Below are 12,797 nucleotides of genomic sequence, written 5' to 3'. Positions count from 1 at the left end.
ACAGCTCCGTCACAAGCTCTTACACCAAACAGCTCAACAGCCTCCAACAAGGCTTTTCCTTCCTTCACCAGTCTCTTGTGAGGATAAACCAGAGACATCTGAGCATTTCAAAGCTGGGGTGACAGCTGCTGAGTCTGAAGCCTCATCTGGGCAAAGAAGCCAGGCCCTGTAGGTGGGACACCAGGAGGCCAAGTGCAGGCTGGTTCACAGTCTCGTACATCTTGAGGCTGGAAGAGTCTGTCCTAGGGATCCAGCCAGACCTCCCGTGTGGCACAGCACAGGGAACCTCACCCAACAACTGCACACCACGTGCACATTGCCCCAGGAAAGATATTCAGCCCCAACTTTAAATGGAGAACTCCTAATTAGGCTTTTGGTTTAAAATGCGCAGCTTATTTATGTCAGCACCAAAAAGCTGCTTCAAGACCTCTGACATTTCTTAAAATAAACATAGTGACAGACTCAGATGACAAATGTCACCCCGTCTCAGATACACCAACCAGCACACACAAGCCATCCTTTCCCTGGCATAACAGGGTTCTCCAGCCTGAAAACCTGGAACAACTCCAGCATCCTCACACCATTGTAAAACAGCTATCCAAAATAGGATCCATTGGAATTGAGCCACCGAGGACTTCTGGGATGTGCATGAATCACCCGGTGCTAAGACCCTTCCACTTGATGCCCTGAATCTTGCAGCTCCTTAGTTATCAGAGGAAATGGGAGCCACAGCTTGCAAGAAGATGCAGAGGTAGCATCAGACATCCCTCTAGAAGATGCTGCCCAACTTCGTGCAGCATGAACAACCACCTGAGCAAAAGCACAGCACTGGGGCCTCTGTAAGTAAACAGGAAAGAAATGCGGAGCCCGTGAACCCAATTCATTGCTGTAACTTACAATTGGCTGTAGCTGCGCGCCTGGTAGCATGAACTGCATTTGCTGAGCAAACATGGCTGCGGCTGTCTTCTGCTGGATCAGGTTGTTGCGTCCATTTATTTCAAGTTGTGTTTTTAAGTGTGGGGGAGGGTGGAGATATTTGCAGTTCTCTCGGGTACACCGGCCCTAAAAAACATAATGAAACAGCATTTCAGTGAATGTAACACTCGGGCAGCCAGGGAAATTTAATTAAGGATTGTTTGGGTTACTGTAACAACAGAATCACCTAGACAGAGGCAGTTTGGTAGCTACTGTGTCTCTTTTGTGATTTTTCTACAGCAGTGTAATACTTAGGTGAAAAGAAGAGCAGCATGACTTCTCCTGCAGTGACACTCATCAAATACTATCAAGTTAAACCCAAAAGTTGGGCTTCCTGATGTTAAAATGACAGTTGTAAAGAAAAAAAAAAAAAGTAACAGAAATACCAGTATTTTCAGAAGCTAGTGGCAGCAGTTCCAGAAACAACAAAAAATTTCCCATTTTCTTGTGTGGGTTGTTTTTCCCCTCCCTTCAAACATCAAGCCACTTAACTGGCCCTGGCAACCAGACAGTGAGAAACAAAACTGTCTCCATCACTTCTCCAGCTGTATTGGGTAAAACAGTAAGAGCACAGCTCTGCAAAGCCGCACCTCTGATCTTCAGCATGCATGTACTGAGATGCCGAGAACTGGTAGTCAAAGGAGAAAGAACTGAAACAATTTACCCTTCCTGCTTTCATTTGTTAAAAGCCACAGTATGTTGCACCACTGACTACTTTTCCCCTTCCTCTCCCCAAATAAACATAGCACTAGGGAAGCCAGGGGTTCCCAAAAAGCAAAGGAACTCTAAAGTTAAAAATCACCTCAAATCAACCAAGACCATCACTTTTTAACAACATCTATAAACTCTGCCTTGCTTTAACAGTGTTTGCAAGTAGACATAGGGAGATAAATACCAATAGTCCACTCAACACAGAAAACTAGTACCAAATTTTGTCATTAAGATTAAATAACTCCTGAAAAATAGGGTTCTTCTCTTTCTCTGTGTATTTCCTCCTCAAGAAACAGAAGCATGCAGAATACAAGAAACATTTTATGCAACTTTATGCATAATTTTTATAAATAACTTATGGTGAAATTTTTTTAGGAAGTAACTCTTCAGTAGCTATCCAGAGCCTAATAAAACAAAGCTAGGCCTGGGCACCACAGCACTGTTGCATGGCAGATAACGAATAATTGCTCCTGCAGCCAGCAAAGGAGCAGGACCATCCACTGCGTAGCCTGTCCCTGGCACTCTAGTCAAGGGCTGGACACGGAGTTCTCAGTCTCAATATAATTAAGTTCACTTTCAAAAAAGGGGCACATTGGGTGACCCCACATACCTGCTCCTGTTGGCAGGATCACATGCAGCAGAGCTGTTACACTACAACCAGGTCCGCACGGGTACACCCGCTACACCCCACTGCACCCAGGGCACAAACTGGTGGAAACCCCCAGGGATGGGCCCCTGCCTGCATCCAGGATGCTCCCCTGGGGATTTTTAAGACCTGTCTCTGCCTGTGCAGACGTTCGGGTGGGATCACGGGACAGTCTGGGTGGGTACCACTACACAAGACCAACATCGTGACCCACTGCAGGGGCTGCTTTTGAACCCCCAGCCAGGCTCCTCAGCATGCCAAGAGAGGTGCAGATCACCAGAGAACAGTCAAAGATCTGCAAGCTTTATGTGTCCTTCCTCTGCCCCCTTTCCTGGTGGGGGTAACAGTTTCACTGGGGAAAGAGCCCCTCTGCGTGTGAAAGGGGCTGTATGATGGAGCATCCTGTGAAACTGGCTTCTCTTATCTGCTCCAAGGAGATCAGATAGTTAAACAAAACTCCTGGCTCCCTGTTGTAATTTAGAAGCAAATAACCAAATACAAGGGGCTAAACCACTGGGACAGGAAAAAACACTCACAAATTTCATCAGCCTGCCTTTGTGGAATGAAACTTTCTGCCCTGCTCCTAGAAGAGCCCAATGGCTCCTGACAACTCAACTGGAAAAGAGGCTTTTTAATGCTATTGTTTTGGCTTCCCAGCAATCCAACAGCCCCAGACCCCCAGCAGTGAGTTAATCGCTCACAGGCCCCAAGGACATGAATCTTCATCACCAGACACTTTCTTACATCTGTGTAAAGCAAGGGGAAAATGGCACCATGCAGCTGGCTGGTGCTCAGGTGACCCAGCACTACAAAGTAAATAACTGCATTAATCTGGAAGGAGAAGGAGACCCATCAGCACTAGGTAGGTTTGGTTCATCGTTCTCATGACACCTTTCCAGCTGTGCGTGACTAAGGCCCTCCACAGCCCTTCCCATCACTTAGGGCCCAACAAGAGTCCAGCATTCAGGCTCACAGCATACCTGCAGCGTCCCACCTCCACAACTTCTGTGGGGCTTCTCAGATTGCTGCAGACCAGGAGCAGACCCCACAGAGCAGTGGGTTGTCAATGGCCAGGAGCTGCTCTATTCTAAGCTCCAGCCTTCGAGGGCTTACACACCAGTCTTAGAAATTCCCCCTGGTTGAACCTTGGCAGAAGTACTTTGGGTTGGGAAAAATTAATTCCTACCAAATTTGGAACAAATCTGTGTAGATGTTTCTACACTGCAGGAATGGAGAAGATGAAAAAGGGCCACTATTTTGTGTAAACAATACTGACAGGGCCTTCTTCAACTTGAAAGTGACTTTGCTATTCCAACTGAAATTCTGCATGTCATCGGTACCAGCCACCCCAGCTTGGTGTGAAGCTTTGTTCTACTTTTTTTTCAAAACAGAGTTTGTTTAATTCCAACAGGGGGTTCTACAAACAGAATGTTTTCATTACCAACAAAAAAAAACCCCATACAACACGAGGCCTTGATCGTGCAGACAGAGCTGTGAGCAGAAACCAGTGTCCACACAGAGTGCTACCGGTTTCAATGGGGACATGTATTTGCAAGGAACTGAGAGCTGTGCAGATGCAGCTGCAGAGCGAAGGCTGTGAAGTGCAGCACAGCTGTCAGTCAGCCCTTCCAGGGCTCCAGGAAGACTAAATGAATCACTGCTGCACTCGGAATCAAAACCACACCTTCAGTCTAGCTCCTCCTCGCCACCATTTTGATCCTGAGCATCATCAACCACTGTGCTTCATCAGGATGGGCTAGAAGCCACAGCCAAGTCAGGTTGCCCTCTCCAACACCACAGCAGGTTTTTCATCCCTCAGAAAATGAATTTCAGGAACTGATTACATGACTGAGAGTGATACAAAATGTTCCCAGTTTAGACATCCAGCTATTAAACAACTTTCAAGATGTTTTGCTCTAAAGTGATGGGCACCTCTAGCATCCTCTGAATTCACTGGTAGGGGTCATCCCTTCTGCACTTACATCACAACCCCCACAGTTCTCAGTACTTCTCAGCAACACACACACTCTTCAAGACCAATTTCAGCTCTACGAAAGCTGCCAGAAGGACAAAGGAATCGCCATTATTCACTTCTCAGTACCAGCTGCAACACAGCAGGGAAAACAACAGGGAACTAGTAGCAAATCTGCTGTGTGGATACTGGGCTGGGGACAAATAAGGACAACTCCATTTTATACCTGGGTGGCCTAGGAATACAATACGAGAAAATAGAACAGGAGTCAGGCCCCTAAGTTTCAGATTACCATCTTCATGCTAAAAGGCACAGTTCTGCTGCAGTACCTAGCTGTGGCTCCAGCACATTGAATGCTCAGCACACGGCAAAGGACAATCCAAGTGCCCTGCACAGAGACCTGCTGAGACACTCTCCAAGCTGAATTTTGCACCAAAAAACACCACCCTAGCACCCGGAGTGGGTCACTGCATGTGTCAAGGGGCACGGTGCTCAGAGACTGACCTGTGTCAGCAAGTGGTGTGCTGAGCCTGCTGGGACCGGTGCAGCCATCCTGTTGTAATTGGAGGAGCTTGTTGCCTTGATTTAGCATGAGTATCGACTCCAGGGAAGGCACATTCCCACCCTGCCTCAGGTAGCAAGCAAGCCTGCAGCCAGGGAATCACCACCCGGCAGCAGACTCCGCTGCTGGCCTTGGTAACATGCTAAATATAGCTGTATTTTCTGGCTCCCTGCAAAACAGAAGGAGTCTGAAGGACCATATTCATCAGCTGCTTTGCCAACTACAGCCAGGAGGGAAAAGCATATGGACTGCACTTACCAAGGCTTGAAAAATGGATATTAAAAATAAATCATTAAAATATTTTACAAGAGTATCTTCTCCCCCTTTCTTCCCACACACTCCCCCACCCTTACAGTAGGCTGCTGGCATGTGATTGACTCTGTGTTGCCAACTTAAGTCATGCCGTGATGGCGCATACCGTAAATGGCTGGCATCTGACACTAGCTAACATGACAGCAGCTTGCAGTGCAACAAAGCCAGCTGTTTTAAGTGCAGCACTGATGGCATCACACTTAAATCCAGTAGAAAAACCTGCATTGCACCTGGCTGTTTGGAGTCTGCTGGGCTGCACCTTGTCATCTGCACCCAGCTCGGAGGGATGCAAAATACTGTACCAAGCTGAATGAACCTACCCTAAGCAGGCTGCACAAATTCTCTTCTTGCTGGCTGCTGAAGCGAGCTGAACTGTGCTGCAGAAACAAGGCTCTCAGCACAAACCCAAGACTTGCCCACATTTGCACTAGTAATGCTGTTTGTTACGGTCTCTTTAATCCTGGACACCAGTGAGGGGTTCCAGAGCAGACAAGTTTCTGGTTTTAATGACTGCACCGTATGTCCCATCAATCACCACCAGTTCTCATGTGAAAATTTTTAAGCTAATGTTGCTTTTCACACACTGGGGGCTGCAGCAGGCTTGTGTCCTGACTGTGCTTCTTTTCCACAGACACTGATGACATGTGCAATGACTGACAACAAAAAGAATGAAAAGAGACCAGGCAGGAAAGATACCCATGTTTTGCACAAAATCAGGCACCAAAACACAGCATGTCTACATAACTTTTCCCTGCATGAAGCAGCAGATTTCCACCCCCAAAAGGAACTCAGTGGGAAGGCACATTCAGAGATGTGCCCTGCTTATTCAGTGCCTGTTGCTCCAGTGCTGAGGCACGAAATGCTCTCTGCTTTCAATCTCAGCACACGCACGCAGAGGTCTTCTGGCCGGGGATACTCACTCCTGCCAGAGTCTTGCATGGCTTTCACATATTCAAATACAACCTCAGCCACCATGGTGTCTGCTCCCACATCTGGAGGGCAGGCAGAGACCAGGCTGCAGAATTGCCCACAAGGCATGAATTGTCATGCAACTGTGGGAGGCAGAAATGGGGGAGCTCTGGGCTTCACCCCTGCATCCATGCAGGACAGCTAAGAAAAAGTACTGAGCAGCACATGCTGCTCCAGGTCTACCCCTACTGTCATCTGCTCTCTAAGAAAAGAGAGATACTGGGAGGCAGACTTGGTATCTGGTGGAGCCCAAGCTCCAAGTCCTTCACCCACCCTACAGGAAGACTTGTAGCTTCAAAGCTACCCCTCTAGAAAAGCAAACCACGAGGGTGTTGGGAATATTTTTCATCCACCCCTCCAATTCAAGTGCTTTGTGCTCGCTATGTTTTGTCTTTAAGCAATTTGCTCCGGAGCTGAGCAACTAGCATGTTGGCTGGATTGCATGGCTCCTGCTCTCTCCAACGTGTTGCGTGACTCATCCTGCCCTCTCCAACGCGTTGCATGGCTCATCCTGCCCTCTCCAATGCTGCACCACACTCCACTTTCTGCACAGGTAGCGCGCGCTGGTGCTGGAGGGAGGAAGGGAGATGACAGACACGTTAGATAACTTCTGCTTAATAGCAACGCTCTTCTACTCGCAGTGCTGGAAAAGCTCACTTCTGCAGAGGTTTTAAAGTGTAATTAGGTACAAAGCAATCTTCGAATGGGTTCTCATGGAAGGCTGTTAGCCTACCTACAAGGATCCTAAAAAGCACATCCAGAAGGATGTAGAGAAGTGACAGGCCTACACAGACCAACTTCACCTATTTTCTTTGTACCTATTACTTGTGTATTTCCCAGACAAGTGACTCCAACACACCACCCTCCCTGCAGCTGTAAATCTCTTCCTGATTCTCAGCTACAGTTTTGTTCCTCCTGCAAATGAAGCCTCAAGCTCATCTTACCCCAGGGAGCCAGAACAGGAATTATTCCCTCCTTCTTTGAGGAAGGGCCCATTTTTAAAGGCTGCAGTCACATCTATCCCCCTTCCTCAAAACTCTGCTCTAGACTACGCAAAACCATGCTCTTGCAACTTCGTGAGCATGGTCTCCAAGCCTTTCATTAGGCTGTTCCCTCGGTCAGCCTGCACCCCTGCTGACGTGTGTGCATGCACGGGGCACTGTGCTCCAGCTAACCCCTTACCAGTGCTGTGCAGGTACAAAGATTCTTTTCATATGCCCTGTAGATGACACTACTGCTTATACATCCCTGCATGATATTTTCTTTCCTTCTGAGTGTAACATGTCTGATTCACTCCCAACAATTCTTTTACAGAACTACTGTGTACCCAGCTATGCTGTATCATGCAGCTGATTCACTTAAATGAAATACTTCATGCTGCTTTTATGGAACTCACACTCCTTTTTAATGGACTATTTTTCCAACCTGTCAAGATTATCTGCAACTCCACATCTGGTTCTCTAAAGTGTCTGCAGTTCCTTCCCAGCTCAGAGCACCCTACCAATTTAACATGCATTCTCTCTCTACTCCATCATTCAAGTCACCAGAACAAAACAAAACTGAATAATCTTGCCAAGCACATCCTTCCAGACTGCCACTGAACTCAGTTTTCCAAGCTGTTGTGGGTTGTCACATAAAAGTTTCTCCTATGTTTTGTTCCATGTCTTGTTTGGAAACTGATTTGTGCCATGTCAAAGACTCGCAAAGCTAATGCCAGCACTCCATCCTCCCTATCTCTCAAAAAAAACCCATCTCAAAGGCTTTCCAGTTCTACTGCTTTTTCTGCTCCTCTCTGGACACCTGCAGGGATGCTGGAGGGTTAGTGCTCTGCACCCCTCCTGTGCCAGCACTCCAACTTGCCATCAAGCATGCATTTGTATACAATGTTGGGTACAAAGAAGCTGGTGGTCTGAAGTTACTTGTAACAGCAATGAAAAAAAAAAATACAGCACAGCTGGTTGCTGACATTTTTTCAAATGCAGGTGTAACACACATTTACAGAGAGCCCAAAGACTGCTGTTATGGTGTGGATCCTGCTGCGAACAGATCATAGCTAGGAAGAAAAAGCAAAACGTATCTTCTAGTTAGCATTACCAGATGGCAATCAGCCTCGAAGGGAAGGGAAGCGATGTAGACTTCCCATCACACAGGAGTTTTAATTTCAGTGTATGTGGACAAAAATGCTAGAGTTAAGGTTAGTCTGGTAGCTTCCAGGTATGGATGATACAGACCCTGTGAAACACGTTTCAGGAACGAGTACAGTTCATGAATACATAATTTGCTGGAAATAGGATCCCAACAGCCCATAAAAAGCACAAACCACAGTTCCGCAACATCTCTAGGATGAGCTTTGCCTAACTGCTTTCAACTTCCCACCTCTGGGTCCAAAGGGCCACCTCCCTGAGCCTGTGCAGACAGATGATGAAACTGCTGAAAACACCCCAGGTGTTATTTTGGCCCAACTCAGCTCCCCTGCAGTCGCTCGAGAAACCTCTTCAGATCTGATGCTGTTCCGAACGATGCTGAGCTGCAGCAGCAGCGTGTCAGCTCCGACCCTGGGCTGCTCAGCGAACAGGGACATGTCTTTTGTCAGGGAACAGAGGGTAAGAGCCAGACCTGCCTTTCCACACAGCTTCAGTGGAAAAAACTGAATATCTATTGCAAGCTCCCAGGGCTACCAATGCTCCCAGCACTCTCAAGGCAGCCCCAGCTCATCACTGAAACATCAACTGAATTTCATGGTTTCAATGAATGTCAGGTCAAGCCCTTTCTGAGCAAGCCTAGACTTGATTTTGACTGAAATGAGTGAACCTTGATGTTTTGCATGATTTCAAATGAAAGCAGGTGACATTCAGCAGCTACGACAAGAGTTTTGGGTCCTTTTGAACTGAAAGCTCAAAGCAAAGCTCAGTGACATGTGCAAGTGCAAGGTCACTACAAAGCCCTCAGAGCAAACCAAGCAGATGTGCTGGGTCTGCCCTGCTGAAGTGAGGCTGGTGCATTCTGCACAGTCCCAATCTGCGCAGTCCTCCTCCCCCTACAGATGTGGGACAGAGCCCTGGGAGGATAACCAAAAGGTATATAAATAACTGTAGGGGTTTGAGCTTGAAAAAAAAAAATTATATTGCTCTGCAACCTTAAAAAAAGCAAGTCAGGCAAACACAGCCCCTTCAGTCCAGTAAATTAGAAAAAAGCAGAAGGAATGCGAAGCAGAGACAAAAATCCCTGGCTAGCACATTGATGTTGCTCTTCAGCCTCCCTGTCTAACCCGTGTGACTGCCCTGCTAGGATATTTTTGCTTTGCAGGGAGATGGAAGGAAGGACAGGAGGAAGAAGAACGTCAGCATCATTTTTCCAAATGTATTTGAGTCCAGACAAAAGCTGCCAACATCCAGCTGAGGGGTTACTGCTGGAGAGGTGTAACACCTCCATCTCTTTGTCATTCCGGCCTTTGTCTATGAAAGCCAACCACAGACACAAACCAGGGCTGAAGAGGCTGTGCCCCCAGGTGCCACTGGCTCAGGGGAATACACAGCACAGAAAACCTCTCCGTCACCACAGGACTGGAAAGCAAGCTGCCCTTTGCCACCAGATGCACACCCACTACGGCACGTGTCCAAGCTGACAGGGCTTCGGTCATCTACTTATTGTAAAACTGGACAGGTCTCCACCAACGGGCATCACATGAGACACAGCAGCACTTTGGCCAAGCAGGGGACATGCTTCCCATCACGTGTCAGAAACCGTTTAGCAGCTGAACAATTTAATCAACATAAAAAAAAAAGTATACTGAGCACGTAACATTGCTTCACTTGCATGAGGCTAAGAGACGGCCATCAGATGCAAAATGCTGGGAACAAATGGATGCACAGCATGGACGAATCCTACTGCAGATGCTCGTCCTTTCAAACAGTGTGTATAAAACTGCAAAGCACTTGGACAGGGGGTTTCTCAAGATCAGATGCACTCTGCTGGGATTCAAACATGCTTATCTAGGACTCTTACGAAGTCTGCAGCCTCAAAACGTTTGTCAAACTTGTTTTTGTTACACAGCTCAAACCAGAGCAGGAGAGAAGAACAAAGCAGAAATATCAGCGTTTCTACATCCTCATCTCCCTTTTTGGTATCACCTTAACCAGTGACAGTTACTCACAGCCATTGCCCAGAACTTCAAACCACTGAACTCAGCAGGCAAACCCAGCTCCATACAGAAAGGACAGCTCATTAGCATGGAGCTCAAGTATTTAAACAAGTACCATCACCCCACCATTTTTTAAAATTTTAATTAGCAACAGGGGGGACACATGGAACTACTGTATTCCAGTAGACTCTAAGCAGCCACAGGCACCAGCCTGAACTCCCAAATCCTCATTCACCTGGCAATTAGGGAAGCTGAGAGCTGCTGTGAGTGAAGTTTTACTTTTGCACATTGCTGAATACAGCAATGTTCCGCTGAATTTCCCCAGGATAGCACAAAGAGGTCATGGCTGTCCTCCTGCTTTCATGCAGGATTTTCATTCCAAGCTGTTTGTTATACTTGAAGGTTCTTACAAACTCAGAGCAGTTATTTTGTTGGGGAAAAGCCCTGTAGCTCCTTCATTATATTTTTACATCTTGACAAGTCTTTGCAGCTCTGTTCTCCTGCCAAGCTCTCTTCATTCAAGCCAATGGTATGCTCTGTTATGCTCAATGAAAAACGTGTATTGATTTTAACGTTTTTGGTTTGTGGAACATTTTTGCTTGCTCCAAGCAATGGACAGTGTTTACCAAGTCTAAGAAACATATATTAAAAGAGTACGGCACTTTCCAAGCATGTTTTTTATGAGCTGTAGAGCCACAGAGCAGAAAAACATGTTTATCTGAGTGATTACTGTTTGCAATGAACAGCAATCTCATTCCACAAAAGAGGAATAAAGACTTCATTGAGTTCTTTTCTTTTGTATCTGCCGATACATTTTGATTAGGCTATGTTTTGTGAACCGTATCAGTCTGCCACCACCACATATCTGAAATGAGGTTAAAACAGAAGTATCATCAATTTAGAGTTCTGAACTGATCATTTTTATTGGTCTTCCAAGTATTACTCTACTACTCTCCCAAATTCTGGAATGTTAAAAGCACAATAAAATAGGTTTGTTTAATACAGTATCAAATACAGGTTCTCTCCAACTGAAACAAGCTTTTAGAGATATCCCCGGCCACAGACCTGCTCAAGCAACTGATCGATAACAATTACGAAGGAAGGCATTTAGTGCCCAGTAAAGAGATTGCCTTCAGAAGCACGTTTAGCCCTGGGATCACTGCATGTACTTACGAGTAGGAGGCAAAGCAAGTGACATCCTGCAATGTTAATATTCCTGTGGGTGAATGTTTCAGTGTGGGACTATTTGTAAGTAAAGAAATCAATTCTATCTAGAAGATAGAAACACTGCCATGTCATTGATTTTTCTTCTGTAATAAATTACAAAAAAGCATGCCAATCTCTGGAACAATATTGCACGAATACTGTATTAAAAAAAAAAAAAAAACCAACCTCACAAAACCCCACAGAAAAACAAATAAACTAAAACTTATGTCTTCCACCTTTCATCTCCCTCACTTCTGTCCCTCCCGATTGCTATTACACCAGGCCAGCTTTTCAAACTACCAAGTGTAGTTTCTCTTGTCCCTTAAACCACTTTTTCATTGTAAATCCCATAATCCAATTCTACAACTTTCACCAGCTGATTGAATCTGTCAAGGTCATATGGAAAGTTGATGCTTCTGACCTTCCTCTACCTACAGTGTCTGTTGAATATTGCAATTGCAGCAAGCAAACCACACGTAGACAGAACCAAGCAAAGTACATTAAAGCCTAGGAGAATAAATGTTAAAGCACTGTGTTCATGAATACAAATATCGGACGTGTGACCACCTCCGGCAGCCTTGCTCCTTGAGTTTACACAAGGGAAAAACGCAAACAGGGAAGAACAGAGATTGATAACTACGTGTCTGATCCAAACCCTTCCTACTGTCCTGCAGAGGTCAAAGCCATGCTCAGAAAACCTCATTCTCAATGCATTTTGGAGAACAGAATGAAACTGCAAATAAAAGAAGATTTGTGGATGTCTGGGCTGGTTTGGTTTTTTTTTTTTTTCAGAACTTGGCAGAATATAACAATTTACCAACTGAGGATTAGCCCAATTTTTGTTTGTGTTGTTGTTTTGCTCAGAAAGCAACAGCTTAATGGGCATAAACAGATTCCCGGTTTTCAAAAAATAACAAAATAATTAAAAAAAAAAAATCAATTCCATCTGGGCTGACAATTCCCAAGGAGAATCTTCAGTCTGGAAAAAAATAACTCTGCAGGATGTGCTTCAGCCTCAGCTACTGAGGTGCTGCCAGGGGGCAATGCAGCCATGCCCTGAGCAGGGAAGGGCACTGGCTGGGGCACACCATGGCACTGCCTCCCTGGCTTTGCACCCCTCGGCTGGAAACACCAGGGGATGTCAGAACAGGACACGACAGTCCCTCTGTGCATTAGCTTAAGCCACCAGAAGAGGTGATGCAGGGGAGCAGGCAGATGCAGTGATACAGGAGGATAACACCCTCAGTTGCCACTGCAAGATTTGCTCCCAGGTGTTTGTCAGAGCCTGGGGGTCTGACGCTCC

The 12,797-nt window shown here is 46.1% G+C and overlaps 1 protein-coding gene across 1 annotated transcript in view; it reads right to left on the bottom strand.

The window, feature by feature from the left end:
- The window catches only part of LOC104472355 (muscleblind-like protein 3), a gene marked incomplete at its 3' end in the record, with an annotated part of 47,524 nt that overhangs the window by 19,072 nt on the left and 15,655 nt on the right, over positions 1-12,797 (bottom strand). Inside the window, exon 2 of the mRNA XM_010087996.1 lies at positions 898-1,062. Coding sequence (XP_010086298.1) covers positions 898-1,062 — 165 coding nt within the window. The remainder of the gene's footprint in view (positions 1-897; positions 1,063-12,797) is intronic.

Source organism: Pterocles gutturalis, unplaced genomic scaffold (genome assembly GCF_000699245.1).
Source record: "Pterocles gutturalis isolate BGI_N339 unplaced genomic scaffold, ASM69924v1 scaffold16736, whole genome shotgun sequence".
Lineage (NCBI taxonomy): Eukaryota > Metazoa > Chordata > Aves > Pterocliformes > Pteroclidae > Pterocles > Pterocles gutturalis.
This window is presented reverse-complemented; position numbering and strand designations above follow the sequence as displayed.